General features: G+C 44.3%; 1 protein-coding gene across 8 annotated transcripts in view; it reads right to left on the bottom strand.

Moving 5' to 3' along the window:
* TTC3 (tetratricopeptide repeat domain 3) overlaps nucleotides 1–16,290 on the bottom strand; it is a 135,343-nt gene that overhangs the window by 50,320 nt on the left and 68,733 nt on the right. For all 8 annotated transcript variants that reach the window (XR_013346338.1, XR_013346339.1, XM_077818550.1 and 5 more), the window contains 7 exons: nucleotides 11,705–11,785; nucleotides 10,751–10,863; nucleotides 10,358–10,484; nucleotides 8,662–8,784; nucleotides 8,372–8,473; nucleotides 7,549–7,641; nucleotides 2,228–2,292 (listed from right to left, as the gene is read on the bottom strand). Coding sequence is in view for 6 of the 8 variants with exons in the window: in XM_077818550.1 (XP_077674676.1) it covers nucleotides 2,228–2,292; nucleotides 7,549–7,641; nucleotides 8,372–8,473; nucleotides 8,662–8,784; nucleotides 10,358–10,484; nucleotides 10,751–10,863; nucleotides 11,705–11,785 (704 nt within the window). In the remaining 2 variants the exon portion in view is untranslated. The remainder of the gene's footprint in view (nucleotides 1–2,227; nucleotides 2,293–7,548; nucleotides 7,642–8,371; nucleotides 8,474–8,661; nucleotides 8,785–10,357; nucleotides 10,485–10,750; nucleotides 10,864–11,704; nucleotides 11,786–16,290) is intronic.

Raw genomic sequence — 16,290 nt, forward strand, 5'->3', positions numbered from 1 at the left:
TGAGAGTGTTTCCCACCTTCCCAAGTAGGCCCTGGAATGAGGTCTATGAGGGTGGATTCTCCCACACCAAACGTAAGCTTTGCAGGAGGAGGCGTACTCCGTGCTGAATCAGGCTGATGTACAAGGTGGGAGGGTTCCATGGCTTGGGACGGACTGGGGTCTCATGGCCTTCTCCATGAAGTGTTTACAGGGACAAAGTTACCACCCCTCTCAGATATGGCTGGAGAAAAGCTGGCAGATACTGCACCTTGCCATAATGTGACCTTCTCCAAGGCAGTACAGGCAGCACTGGTGGTTGTCACTGACAGAGAAGGATCGTGGGCAGGAAGAACAGAGTTTGAAGCCTGGGTCCGGGGCATAGTACCCAAACAGGGTACAGGGTGGGGTGGGTACCCCCACAGACTAATCTAACGCTAAAGCTACTAGAATTGTTATATTTGCTAAAACTATAAACTATTAAAACTTAACAATTTACAATGAAATTATTTATTGTTTACTCCTGAGGGAATTCTGTACCACAGTGCAGGCACAGAATTCAGATTTTCCGCAGATTTCTTTGCTTCCCCGCAGCAAAATGATTTCCGAGGGGAAGCAAAGAGAAGCTGCAAGAGCAGTCACTCGCTCCTCCCCAGCAGCTTGGAGCAGCCAGCAAAGACATAAATCAGTGCGTGTATGTGTGTTTGTATTGCGGGGGAGGTGCTGGGAGAGACATCAATTATTGTAAATAACAATATGGTCTTATAAATGCTGATTGTGCTTTAGTGATTAGAACTGGTCTAAATTTTTGGACTGAAAAAATTTCCTATCAAAATGTGCTCCATGAACTGTTTACCACTGACTTTTCTGGAGATGGTAGCCAATATAAATTGTGAGTTTAATTCCCCAGCCCTCACTTGCTCTTCAGCTGCCTATGATGTAATACTGAGCATATGGCTGCATATATTTGTTGACTAATAACTAGAAATAAAGGGTAAAACCTAGCTATTATTATTAGACAAACGGGGTTTGGGGATTTCGTCCAATGCTCTCCACACCCAATCTTCCCATCCATTGTATTGTGATTTAAATACATTACCAAAACAACTGAAACTGGCATGATTATATTGCGTTATTTTGACAAATAAACTATGCAGAATTTTAAAATACTGCAACCAGAACTTTGAATTTTTTGGTGCAGAATTTCCCCAGGAGTAATTGTTTGTGGGACAAAGTTGAAGCTGCGGACACTAATGGTTCCAACCTGGACCATGCAGCAGTGAGAAGGAATTGGAAAGGCGGTTGGTCCACCCAACCCGTTATCCCCTCAGTTGGAGGCATGAGGTGAACTAGGGAGCATGCACAGACCAATGGACACTACTTTCAAATCCTCTGACCCCTGGGTGCAGGCATATCCCATAGTGGAATACAAAAGGGACCATCACTCAAAGCAGAACATACATATGTCAAGAAGGGTAGCATATTCCCTGCTCTTCCTTCCCCTCCCTTAATAGTTACTTAAGCCATGGGTCAGTAAACAGAATGAAGGGGAAGAGATAGTTCTCAAGTTCCACCCACAGTCCTGGAATCCCAGGTTGTTTGTGATGTGAGCAGTGAAACGGCATTTATGAATCTTAAATAATTATAATTAGGCTTCAGATTTAATAGCCTATTTAGATGAATGGAGCAATTTGCACTTCAGAATTATTAGTTCAAATTCTATGGAAACCAATGGAATTACTACAGGAATTAATTTGACCTTGGATTCTCTCTCTGTATAGAGATTCAGAGAAGACTCTTTGCATTGATTCATATTTTGAAGGGTTTCTTCATGGCCATAAATAAGTTTTGTTTGTTTTTAAATGAAAACTTAGTTCTTAGAAACTGCTGGGACAACTACAGAACTGCTAATAAGACTTATTACCTAGTACCAGCTCAATATGAGCTCTAATTTAATCATGCTTATATACATTCAGCTGTTTTGTCCTTCCTATCAAATTAGGAACCCCTAAATCTTTTATGCTGTTTTCTGAACTCCCTCTAGTTTGTCAACTTTCTAGTAACACAGTGACCACAGATGAATCAAATAATCATTTGAATCCTTGCCACAGCCATAAAGAGAGCAACTATCGTCTTTCTAAAATATTTGAAGTATTTCAGCAATTTCTAAAATATGTGATCCCATCCTGTTGTAAACAGTGCTCATCTTCAAATTATTAATTTAAATTATTGTTAATCCTAGAAATCTTACCTTGAACATTTCTGTTTAACACTGGCTCTTGGTGGATCCTTAATTTTGGGGATTTTTTGTTCAAACTACCACCAAAAAAAAAAGACACCACATTAATTGAATTTGAGTTCTAAAGCAATCTTCTTAACAATAAAAAACAAAAATGACATCTGATGTTTCAGAAGTCAACAATGTAAAAGCTTGAATTAAAAAAAAAAATGCAGCCATCTGGGCTGCTCAAGCCCTATATAGCTGTAAGCTTTGGTTATATAGAAAGACAACGAGTTCACGGGAAAGGTAATCTGGAAGAGAAGGTCACAACAGAGAAGAAGCATTCCTTACAATTATTTCCCCAATGTATCATATGATGATACTGCTCTAGGATGCAGTAACCACCTTACACAGCCACAAGAAAGGGAAGACAGCTCCACTGCAGCATAAAGTCCAGATATTTATTTAAAACATCATTTGTCAAGGGGGATGAGCTCCTAAATCTTCCTTGTCCTCATTACTAGGAGTTGCCAAGAGGTTTGTGCCATTGAAATCTCTGTTTCTTCCCCTCTGTTTTACAGTTTGAAAGTTTCTTCCCCTCCTTATGAGAGAATTCTCTAATACTGTCATTATTTTGTTTGGATATAGTGGTAACTTTGGGTCATAAAGCCTCTTCTTCTTGACTGATCTCTGGGATTAAAGAACCCACTTACATATTAACACCATATGGCAATCAGGAATTCAGCTCCACTAGCCACCAACACAAAGGCAGTGATCACAGATTGACTTGGACAGTATTCTGAGGCAGTACTGGAGAGATACTACAGTACCTCAAATAAATCATTGCCAAATATCCCATGGCTATGTCCTCCAAGATTTCAAATATTTTATGCCCTACCAAGCAATACAGAAAACCTTAGAGCAATGCTTCCTACTTACTAAAAGAAGAGGTTATTCATCTTGCACAGTAACCGTAGTCCCTCTAAATCAGAGGTGGGCAAACTACGGCCTACGGGACTGTCCTGCCCAACCCTTCAGCTCCTGGCCAGGGAGGCTAGCTCCCGGCCCCTCCCCTACTGTCCCCCTTCCCCTACAGCCACGCAGGCTGCGCGGCTTGTGCCCGCCCAGCTCCCAGGCTTTCTGATAAGCCAGTCTTGCCACTCTGAGCGGCATTGTAAGGTGGCGGGGAGCGGGGTGCGGGCTGGGGTTAGATAAGGGGCAGAAGGTTCCAGGGGGCGGTCAGGGGACAAGGAGCGGGGGGGAGTTGGATGGGTCGGGGGTCTGTGGGGGCGGTCAGGGGATGGGGAACAGGGGGTTTGGATAGGTGTGGGAGTCCCGGGGGAGCGTGTCAGGGGCCGGGGGTGTGGATAGGGGTCGGGGCAGTCAGGGGACAGGGAGCAGGGGGGGTTGGATGGGGGTGGGGTCCCAGGAGAGGGCGGTCAGGGTTCAAGGAGCAGGGGAGCTGGACAGGTTGGGTGTTCTGAAGGAGGCAGTCAAGGGGCAGGAATAGGGAGGGGGCGAGGCTGTTTGGGGAGGCACAACCTTCCCTACCCTCCATACAGTTTTGCACCCCAATGTGGCCCTTGGGCCAAAAACTTTGCCACCCCTGCTCTAAATGCATGTCCCTATGTGTGCTTCACTTCAAGTGTGCATATATCTCTTGAGCCCTTAGTCAGAGATTTTCCATTAGCAGTGCTTGTTCGACTGGTGCACATGCTCTATACAACCTTGTGTCACACAATGAGGGTATATAGAGCTGCAGGGGCAAATCCCCCTCAGTTCCTTCTCTATCCAAATGTTCAACAAACACCAGTCCAAAACAGAGGGGAAGAAGGGCTGTTAATGGAGCATCCATCCGGGGACAGATCTTAAAAAACGAGTTACTGCACAAGGTGAGTAACCTCTTTTTCTCTGAATAGCATCCACATGGGTGCTCCACTTCAGGTGACTCCCAAGCAGTACACTCACTGCGAGGAAGGAGCTTTGGAACTCACTAAGACTGAAGACAGTATAGCAGTACCAACCACCACAACAGATCTGACAGCATGGACCAAGGCAGAGTGTTTAGAAAAATCATGCATTGAGGCCCGTGTAGCAGCTACGCATATCTCAGATGCTGGAATGTTCTTGACTAAAGCTGTGGCAGTTGTTGGTGATCTGGTAGAGTGTCTGTGCTACAATCCTTTGGAGAAGAAGAGCACCAAGTGCATCATAGCAAGTGACAATGCACCCAGAGATCCAAAGTCTTTGTATAGAGATTGTGATGGATCTCTTTGCGATGTCACAATCTATGTGATTTCTGAAATTGCTCAGTCCTACCAAGATAAAAGGCCAATGCCCATCTAACCTCTAAAGTCTGAAAGGAGATCTCGTGCTGGGATTTATGTGGTTTAGGGAAAAATACTGACAGATGAGTGGCCCGGTTAAGATGAAAAACTGACAGCAATTTAGGTAAGAATTTAGGATGCGGTCATAAAGAGACCTTGTCCTTGAAAAGTATCATAAATGGGGGGCAGGGTCTGTTATCAAGGCCCCAATCTCCCCAGCCCCTTGAACTGACAGGATATCTACGAGCAAGGCCAACTTCATAGATAAGATGCAAGGAGCAGGTTGCCATAGGTTCAAACAGAGGTCCATTAAGGTATTTAAGTATCAGGATGAGATCCCAAGTAGGAGTAGGATCCTTAATCTTGGAGTACAGGTTCCCTAAACTCTTAACCAATCTTAACCATATAGGGTGAGCAAATATGGAAAACACTTCTAGTGGGGGAGGCAATGCTGATAACCTTAACTGATCACTCAGATTTCTTCAAGTGTAGCAGGTAATCCAAGATGGCAGATATTAAAAGGATTCAGGCACAAGAAAGTGATGGTGACACCAGTGGTTGAACCTTTTTCATTTCCGAAAGTTAAGCAATGTGAGTTGACTCCCTTCTATTGTTTAGTAATACTGCTGTATTCCTATCGAGCAGATGGATTCTAATGCCATGAACCATCTAGGAGCCATGCTAAGAGGCAGAGAAACCCCTATGTCAGGGTGAAGCACATGACCTGTGTCCTGGGAGAGGAGATGAGGGATGGTCCGAAGCTTGAAAGCTGGTTTAACACACAAGTGAAGCAGGTAAGGATACCAAGATACTGTTGTAGCTAGGTCAGTACTATAAGGATAACCCTGGCCTTCTCCTGTCTTATCTTTTCCTCATTCTTAGTATAAGCGGTGTTTGGAGGGAATGTGTAGAAAATGCCCTTCCTTCAGGGAAGGAGAAAAGCATCTCCCAAAGAGTGCTGACCTAGACCTCCTCTTGAGCAGGATAGAGGACAATTCTTATTGCTTAATGTAGCAAACAGGTCCACCTCTGGAAGTCCCCATGTTTGGAATATCCTGTGAAACATATGAGAATCCAACACCCATTTGTACAGCTGCGACAGGTGCATGCTGAGCATATCGGCTGCGACATTCTGGACTCCAGGAAGGTAAACAGCTGAGAGATTAATCTGATGGGCTATACACCAGTTCCATAAACTTCACAGTTTCATCGCACAGGGAGGGGAATCTTGCTCCTTCCTGTTTGTTGATATAGAACATGTAAGCCGCAACGTCTATCAAGATTCTGCCTGATTTGCTCCTGCTGAGGAGTAGGAACTGAAGACAGGTGTTTCTGACTGCCCTGAGTTCCAACAGGTTGATATAGAGGCTGGTTTCCAGAGGTGACCATCTGCCCTGAGTTGTGAGAGTAGTGAAGTGTGCTTCCCACTCTATCAGTGATGCATCCATTGCCACAATCATTATGGGTAAGTCTGATGTAGATGATGCCATTTTAGAGTAGTCTATGTCCTGGGCCTCCCTGTCCTTCATAGGTACCACCATGGGCCTGCTGGAGCCATGTTTCTCTGAAGCACTCCAGAATCTACCTGTCCCGCTGGTACCAGAGAGAGTCCTTCGCCTCCATGGTACCAAGCAGAGAGGTCAAAGACTCCAACACTGTAGACTAGTGGGAGATTGTGGCCTTTTGGAAGCTGGCTTCTTGTGATGGGAGACTAAAGTCCTCTTCTTTGGAGGATTCAGGGAAAGCTCCGAAGTCTTCTCCTTCTTAGCAAGGGCTGAGGTTGAAGAATGCTGGATCTGTTCAAAGACAAATGTATATGGGTGCGTGTCTGTGTATGTGTGTCTCCTGACCTGACTCAGAAGTGGCTCAATGGCACTGCTCCATGATCAGAAGCCTCAGTTTGGGCTCCCAGTTCTCTTGTGCTGTAGATTTGAAAGCCAGACAAGAGTTACACTTTTGGGAGATATGGGACTCTCCCGAGCAACAGATACACCTAGAATGGTCATTGCTGACAAGAATAGCCTCCCGACAAGAGAGAGCATTTGAAACCTGGCAAGCCAAGCATGTCCAGCCAGGTCAAATAAGTGCTACAGAAAAAAGGAGGGGGAAAGAAGGGAGAGAAAAAAACAAAACCTCTCACTACTATCTAACTAATCTTATACTAACAACAGCTAATGCTAACTAGAAACACTAAAACTAACTATGAACAACAGAATGCCATGTAGTTGAAGCCATGTCGTTCATGTAGAACATGCTGAGGTGGACATGCTAAAACTCAGTCTCAGGCTGAGGTGGTAGAGAAGAACTCAGGCATTTCACCAGTGCAGCTCTAAAAACTGTCGGTGTGTGGCACGAGGTTGTATCAAGTGCACGCATGGGCCGAAGAGACACTGCTAATGGAAAATCTCCAAACAGGGGCTCAAGAGGACGATGCTCAAATAACTGGATGTACCTCTTCCCCAACAGGCAGAAATCCTGCTCCTCAATGATCAGTCATTTCAGTATGTCACCAGTCCAAAACAAACTAGGATACTTAGGTGCAAGGAATCTGAGACAGCATGGATCTGTTAAAACTAGTAGAGCCAGACCACCTCATACTTATTGTACTATGAAAATTCAATGAAGCTCCCACTAAATTACATTTGTATATCAAGGTCTTATAATAAATGTAAGAAGCTTATATTTAAAACATTCCAGTTTACCTGTGGTTTTGTAATATTGGCAACACAGTAGATTGACTTGCTATCTCCCAAGGGCAAATCACTTTACCCTGTGCCTCTTTTTACACATTTGTAAAATAGGTACCCAAACCACAACCACAAAAACCACCTCCCTCAAGTGGGGGGAAGGAGTGTTAAAAACGTTAATTGAGGTATGTAAAGTGTTGTGATCCTCTAGTGAAATTATATAACTGCACACTGTCAGTAAGTAACACTGTACAAGTCTTCAGTGGAACTTCATTGCAAGATGAGGATTTGTTTTAAAAAACTGATTCTCATTTCACATTGATGTTTAATTACTTACCACACATTTCACAAGACCAGAAGAACTGAAGATAACAATTTTTGAAATGAGGCCTTTACAATCAGGAGTGAAACATGAGTCTTGAAGAAAATCCTGTGGGGGAAGATCAGGTATGTAGAAAAAAAATTCTATTTTCAAGAAAATGGAAAGATGCACTATCTCTGTGCTTTCGTACAGAAATGCTATTGTGTATACTGAACTTGAGCTGACCAAGCTAATTAAGACCATCACTAAAAGGTGCCTCTACTTGCATTTAGCTGAGAGAAAAAATGGGAGCAGTGGCTCATGGCACATACTTTTTTACTTCCCAAACCAATGGTGAAATCTTCCCATTTGCTGTCCACAGAATTTGTGCTCTATGGATTGAGAAAGGGTACTTTCTGATCTTAACAGCCTCATTTTCCCATCCCAAACCTGCTGGGATTTCCCAACAGGAGATTATACTGATTGCCACTATACTGATTGCCACCATTATTTTCTGCCAAGTCTCCTTATGCACATTGAAACCCTTTTGGTTTTGGAGTATTAGCTGATGGGGAGGCCTCAACAGCAAGGTTTCTAAGGGAATCAAGCGTCCATAAAGTAAGAGGCAAGAGAACAGGCCATACACATTGAGCCTCTACATAAATATCCCGGTCCTCCATAGATACCTTGACACCTACAGGATTTCCCTATGCCTGCAACACAGACTGTATGTTCCCCAGAGGACAGGTGAAATGTTAAGGCTTCAGGACTGTACTCATCTTAATGACTCTAGCACAGCTATACCCCTGGAAAACAGTTAATAACTAATACTTAAATAGAAGTTTCACATGGGTCTTACCTTGTCATTTTTATCACTGTAAATTGTAGTTTTCAGCTTTTTCCAACAGCTGATGTGAAACTCCACTTTACACTGCTGACAGCAAGTAATCTGTATAAAACCCTAAAATTTGAAGACCATAGGAATTTATGCTTTCAAAGAAAAAAAATGTATCATTCAACAACAAGAACAACAAAATTAAGAATTTATGCTTCACATAAAACTTTAATAATGTGTAAGGCACATAACTCCAGCAAAAAATTTAATCTCCAAAACCCTTAAAAAAACAAAAAACAAAAAACCAAGTTTACCTTGAAGTCTGGGTCAGTAAAATAGATTTGAATTTTCGAATGTCCATGGCACTGCTGATAAGAACAAACTGCATCTGGCTCTGGAGGAAACCTGCACTCCTCAATTAAATTTTCCAAAATCAACTATAAAACATCAAATAAAATCACAAATAGAGATATCACATTGTCCCAAAGAATAAATTATTTCTCAGCCATAAAAAAAAGTAATGAGATCATACACCTCTCTACTTACATTTTTAAGATTTTGAGGTTTTTAGGGTGAAACGCACACCACGTTTTCAGAGCCAAAAGAGTAATTATTTTCAAGTATAAACTTTATTTTAAAAACTTCCCCCCCTTACATGCCGCAAAATATTTCAAAAGTTCTTCGTACTTGTACAGGTGTCAGTGAGGAATGCATAGCCTCTCTGCATACAGTACTCCTGGGGTAATTCCGCACCATTGCACAAGTGCAGAATTAACGTCCCTCCGCCCCCGAAAGAAGTCCCCCATGTGCCCTGCTCTGAATCCCCCTGCCCCCTCCCGACGGCAGAATAGTGGGAGGCAAAAGGAAGCCTTGAAAGGGATCATACTACAATTACACCCAGGCTTCTTCCCAGCAATTACTTCCCTCTCCCTCAGCTTCTCCGTTACCCTTTACTCCCCCAAGACTTTGCACTTTGTCTGAGAGGTCCAGGAAATATGTTTCTGTATTGTAGTTTAAATAAATTATTCCTCAGAATTCTGTATTAATATCTTTGTAAGGAATCTATTTGTCAAAAAAAACCATTTCCTGAATCTTTTTTGTTACCTGTATTGTTACAGACATACTTGCTGACAGGTCTTTTTAAATAATTACCAAAATAATTGAAACTGGCATTATTATATTGTGTTATTTTGACAAATAAAATATGCAGAATTTTAAAATCTGTGCCAAAAAATTAAAAATTCTGTGCACAATAATTCCCCCAGGAGTAATACAGCTTGGCCAGACCATTTTACATGTTAATAGTTCTATCTCAACTTAAGGATAGTGTTTGTGAATGAAAAAATAGTTTTGTTTCTACTATTTCAATGGGAAAGACACTCCTAAAGCTAATGGTTGAGATTTTCTAGGTTGACCAAGAAACGTAACCACATTACTCCCACTAAAATTACTGGGAATCATGTTGTTTAACCCCCAGCAAATGTTGGCTTTAAAAACTGACAAAGTAACTATTACTTAATTTCATGTTTCTCAGTACTTTATTATTTATGATTTATTTACTGACAGTGTCCAAGGTATTACAGAAATTTTTCTGCACTGAATTTCTAAGTGCTAAGAAACTAACTGATCAACTTACGCTTGGACAACACTGGCAGTGTAGTTTCACAATATGCTACCAAAAAAGGTACTAAAGCTCAGGGCCCTACTTCAATCCCAAGTTTTAGGAACCGAGTACATTCAGAAGGGAGCCCAGCCCATTCAAGCAGTGCTGGCTTGGTACTAAGGGAACAGATACCACCTCTTTACAAATTGGGGCTTGGGTAGAGGATATTTTAATTGCCAAGAAATACAGTCGGGGTGAGGATTCTGAGGACTCTTGCTTCTCCCTTCTTGTGTCTTGGTGATATTGTAGAAAGCCAAGATTCATTAACTGAGTGAAATTGTATTAAATCAGCAACTTCCCATTCATTAAGAAATTCTCTGATTAACAGGGATGATACTTTTATTTACCTGTAATTTCTCAGTCCGTGTCTCTTCAATGACAACAGATGTTGTGGGCCAAGTTAATATTCCAGGTACAATTTTATGATTAATCATTGTATGTGATTTCATGAACTGATGTATAGCATCTGAAAATCTAAAATTTAAACACATACAAGACAGTGAGGTCACAACTTCTACAGCTATTTCATGCAACTGTCTTACATGGAATGTAATGCTTTGTGCTTGTGAAACTGAAAGCCATCATAAATTAAAGACTGTATGAAGTGCAATGTAGTGGAGAAAGGGTTAACTATTAAAGACAAGGATATTTGTTACAAATATCTTCATTTATAGAGTAAATCTAAGTTCACTTGTCTCTGCACCAAGCTTAATAAAAATTAAGTTTTACATTATACAAACCTGTTTTGTCTAAGGTATACTTTTCCAATTCCATAGTGTGCCAAGCAATTAAATCTCTCCTTGTGATACTGCTCAATTATCGTGTTAAACTGGTCTTCAGCCTTTGCTAATTCCTTCAAAATAAGTTTAAGATAATCACAAATGAATGAGATAGTTAAAAAACAAAAAGGCAAACAGCTTTTGGATAACGGTTCTTAACTGCACACAAAAAATGCAGCACTGCCTATGTTTTGGTCAACTTTAAGAACACTGAAGGTGTGACTATGCACTTTCTTTTTCTTTATGATTTACATACATAAAAATCAGTTCATTGATCTAGACTGAATCATGATTGCATGTTCTGGAAATTAAGCTTCCCTCTCGCATGATCCATTATTTATTACTTTAGGGAGGCAAGTGTACAATGTTATCATTAGTTTTTTCTCCTGAATATACATTAAATAATTCAAAATCTCAAGAGATTAGAAAGCTACAAAACTCTATTTTTAAAAGTAGTCCAAAATATTTGGGGGTGGGAGAGACAACTAAATGAGGCAGAACCTTAATCCTTACCTGCTGTTGGGCATTCATGGACCAAAAATATTTAAAACGCTACTAAAAAGTGACTTGTTATGGTAGCTGGGTCTACTCAAGTTACTCACTCTCTAAATATTATAAAAAAAAAAGAAAAGGAAAAAAATGACGTGCAGGACTGATTTCCCTTTGATTAGTAGACTTGGAGTCCCATTTGAAAACTTATAGGTAATTTTCTTACTTAGTACTTTAATTTCTACAAGTCCAAACACAAGCCTATCTGAACAGTAAACAACATGACTTTCTAACAGCCAAAACCTCCCTTCCTGGAGTTCACCCAGTCATTTCTGTCTGCTCATAAAAGGTGCTGGTGGAGCACCTAATGTCTGAACTAGAATTTTAAGATTCAAAAGAATCAACTGTAATAGCTTAAAGTCTTACCTCAGGCTGTCCTATTCCAAGGAGAGCAGTGGCATGTCCATAGATGACTACCACATAGTCAATAACAGCAAGATTCAGCTGCTGCAAATAGTCAAAGAAATCATATTAATAGTATGTGTGAAAAGGTTAAGTTAGTAACCAGAACACACTGCCTTGAAGTAGACAATGTTCTCCACAGAAGGTACAGGGAAAAATCACAATTCATACAATCACAATCTTCAAGCAATAACAGATCAGTGTTACAGTTGACAGGATCCTGATTTGACCCTTTATGATGGCTTAAAAGGGTCCTCCTGTTCTTTTACCATCCTCAAACATAGCATGGTGATGTGTTCTGGAACTACTGCTTTTGGTAAAATTATACCTGAGCTTACCATACTATGTTCACAGAGAAAATACTCAACACAGGAAGAACAAGTTAATATATTTACTATTTTAGCTAGATGGCTACACTAAATTTCTTAAAGTTTTCCTAAATGAATGGATGTTACTAGAAACTCCACAGTTAGGAGACATGATTTCAGGTCGATAACCATACTATGTGCCTGGACAGTTAAGCTAGTCTTTCTTTTGTTGCAGAAGGAAGCCCTGCTAATACAACAGGATCTGGAATATTTCATGTTTGTGAGGTGTGTGCATACATATATACATACACACTATATGATACTTACTCGTAGGAGAATTCTGCACCAAAAAATTAAATTCTGCACACAGTATTTTAAAATTCTGCACATTTTGTTTGTCAAAAACACAGCTACTCACCTCTCTTAACTGTTGTTCTTCTTGTTCTTCTGTGTTGCTCATATCCATTCCAATTAGGCTGGAAAATTTTTCCCCTAGCAGCACCCATCAGGTCGGCTGTGGAGCCCCCTGGAGTGGTTCCCTCATGGCGCTCAATATATGACCCTGCTGACCCAGCGCCTCCTCTGTTCCTTCTTGCTGGTTACTCTGACAGGGGAAGGCGGGTGGGTTTGGAATGGACATGAGCAACACATCTCGAAGAACAACAGTTATGAGAGGTGAGTAACCGTTTTTTCTTCTTTGAGTGCTTACTCATATCAAATCCAATTAGGTGACTCCCCAGCCTTACCTAGGTGGTGGGGTTGGACTTAAGGAAATGCTGACTGTAGCACCGCTCTGCCGAAACCGCTTCATCTCCGGTGTGCCGGACAATGGCGTAATGCGAGGTGAAGGTATGCACTAAGGACCAAGCTGCTGCCCTGCAGATTTCTTGGATTGGGACCTGGGACAAGAATGCTGCTGACGAGGCCTGGGCCCTCGTGGAGTGCGTTGTAAGAGCCGGGGACAGTACTCTGGCCAGCTCATAGCATGTGTGGATGCAACTCCTTATCCAGGAGGATATTCTTTGAGATGAGACCAGTCAGTTCATCTGGTCTCCCACCACTACGAACAACTGGTTCAATTTTCTGAACGACTTAGTGCGCTCGATGTAGAAAGCTAGTGCTCGCCAAACATCGAGCGAGTGCAGCCTCTGCTCCCAGTTACTGGCATGAGGCTTAGGGTAAAAGACAGGCAGGAAAATGTCCTGACTGGTGTGTAAGTGTGACTCCACCTTGGGGAGAAAGGCTGGGTACAGCCTCAGTTGCACCTTATCCTTGTGGAAAACCGTGTAAGGTAGGTCAAAGGTGAGGGCCTTTAGCCCAGAAACCCTCCTCGCAGAAGTAATGGCGACCAGGAAAGCCACTTTCCATGAAAGATATAGGAGGGAGCAAGTTGCCAGTGGTTCGAATGGGGTCCCCATGAGCCTGGAGAGGACCAGGTTAAGGTTCCGAACAGGGACAGGATGCCTGATCTGGGAATGTAGGCAGTCCAGACCTTTGAGGAAGTGACCAACCATAGCGTTGGCGAAGACGGATCAACCAGACGCTACTGAGTGAAAGGCTGCCAGCATGTTCTGAACTCCTGGTAGAAAGGATGCTTCCAGGTGAATGGAGTGGGCTATGCAGAACTCCCACAGCCAGAGGGCCTCCTGGCATAGGGGAGAGGAACGGGCTCCACCCTGCTTGTTGATGTAAAACATGGCAGTGGTGTTGTCCATTAGAAGCACTACGCACTGGCCTTGCAGTCGGGCCTGAAAGGCCTGGCAGGCTAGGCGCACTGCCCTCAGCTCCTTGATGTTAATATGCAGGGAGAGCTCGTCCTGTGACCACAGGTCCTGTGTCTGGAGGTCTCCCAGATGTGCACCAATCCCAGAGCCTACGTAACCGTAACCAGGGACAAGGAAGGTTGAGGGTTGTGGAAAGGGACTCCTTCACACACTGCTCGAGGGTTGAGCCACCAGTAGAGGGACGTGAGGACCTGCCCTGGCACCGTGACCATCAAATTCAAGTTGTTGCACCTCGGGTGGCAGGCCAACGTGAGCCATGCCTGCAAAGGTCTGAGCAGCAGCCTGGCGTGCCAGGTCACATAAGTGAAAGCAGCCACGTGGCCGAGGAGACTCAGGCACCCCCTTGCTGCTGTGGGTGGGAACGGCTGGAGGCTTTGAATTATGTCCGTGATGGCTCAGAATTGGGTCTCTGGCAGAAGAGCTTGCGCCTGAACCAAGTCTAACACTGCTCCAAAGAATTCTATTCTTTGGGTCGGTTCCAAGGTCGACTTCTCTAAGTTGAGGAAGACGCCCAGTCGCTCAAACGTGTACCTGACCAAACGGATGTGGGACTGCACCTGCTCCCTGGTGTGGCCCCTAAGCAGCCAGTCATCCAGGTAGGGGTATACTTGTACCTGCTGTCGACGGAGGAAAGCAGTCACCACCAACATGCAGTTGGTGAACACTTGGGGGGCTGTTGAGAGGCCGAATGGTAGGACAGTGAATTGGTAATGCTTGTGGTTGACCATGAAGCGTACGAAGAGCCGGTGCGTGAGACGAATCGCTATATGGAAGTACGCATCCTTCATGTCGAGGGCAGCATACCAGTCTCCTGGATCCAGGGAGAGGATAACGGTAAACAGGGAGACCATACAGAACTTCAACTTTACCATTAATTTGTTGAGTCAGCACAGATCTAGAATGGGTTTGAGACCCCACCTTGGCCTTGGGGTTTAGGAAGTATTGGGAGTAGAATCCCTTGCTCCTTAGCTCCTGAGGAACCTCCTCCACCACTCCCATGGTGAGGAGTGCCTATACCTCCAGGATAAGGAGTTGCTTGGGAGAGGGGTCCCTGAAATGAGACAGGGAAGGGGGTTGGGTGGGAGGGAGGGTAGGAGCAGAACTGGAGAGAATATCCCACTTCCACGATAGGGAGGACCCAGCTGGCCAAAGTTATTTGGGACCAAGCACGGTAGAAGTGGGACAGATGATTCAAAAAAAGACGGGGAAGGATCCGTAATTGAGGCTGGCGCACTGTCCTTGGGCGCCCCTTCAAAAGGGCAGCATAGAACCAGATGATGGATTAGTCGGGCCCTGGCCCAGCCCGGAAGGGGGGCAGGAAGGCTTCCTTCAGCCGTTCCTGCCCCTTCTCCTGTAGAAGTCCTGCCTCAGCCGAGGAGGGTAGAAGCACTGCTTTTGTTGGGGCTTGAAATGTTCGCGTTGGGTTGCCAGGGCGTGCATATCCAAAGATTTCATAGCAGCCCGTCTTTTAGGCCAAGTAGCCGAGAGTCAGTCTGCTCCACGAACAGGCCTGCCCCATCAAAAGGCAGGTCCTGCATTGTCTGTTGAACCTCAGGCGGAAGGCCCGAGGCTTGCAACCAAAAACTATGCCTCATGGCGATACCAGAAGGCAAGGTGTGCACTGCCGAGTTTGCAGTATCCAGTGAGGTCTGTAAAGAGGTCCGTGCCACCACCTTGCCCTACTCCACTACGGCTCCAAACTCCTCCCTGGTCTCTGACGGAACCAGCTCTAATTTGAGAATCAAGTTCCAGGAGCTGAAGCTACACCAGCTCAGAATGGCCTGCTGATTGGCAATCCTGAGTTGCAGCTCCACCCCCAACCCCAATCGAGTACACCTTACGCCCAGACAAGTCCAGGTGCTTGGCCCCTGCCTCTCTTTGTTCACTGCTGCAACCACCAATGAACAAGGCTGCGGGTGTGTGAAGAGGTATTCGTACTCCTTCGACGGGACGAAGTATTTCATCTCAACGCCCTTAGCAGTGGGAGGGATGGAGGCCGGGGTCTGCCAGATGGTCTTGGCATTGGCCTGTATGGTCTTAATGAGGGGCAGAGCCACCCTCAAAGGACCTTCCGGGGCCAAGATGTCGACCATCAGGTCCCCCGACTCCACCACCTCCTTGGCCTGCAGACCCATGTTGCGTGCAACCCTGCGACGGAGGTCCTGGTGGGTGCGGTTGTCTATGGGGTGACGGTCCAGAGACAGAAGTGCCTGCAACGGCCTTGTCTGGGGAGGAGGATGAGGAGGCTAATTCGGAAACAGGGTCCTCCTGTCCCTCCTGCTCATCAGGGACTTCCTGTCCTATCTCGCTAGCTGGACCATGGTTCTGCTTAGGAACTGGAGTTGGAGTTGGGTTGGGAGGGTGGGGTCCGGGGGGAGAGAGGAGGCAGGCACTGCACCTCCTCGGCACCTTGAGGGGTGGGGCAACTGGCAGAAGCCTCTGGCAACAACAGTTCAGA

This window comes from Eretmochelys imbricata, chromosome 1, assembly GCF_965152235.1.
Source record: "Eretmochelys imbricata isolate rEreImb1 chromosome 1, rEreImb1.hap1, whole genome shotgun sequence".
In the NCBI taxonomy this organism is placed as follows: domain Eukaryota; kingdom Metazoa; phylum Chordata; order Testudines; family Cheloniidae; genus Eretmochelys; species Eretmochelys imbricata.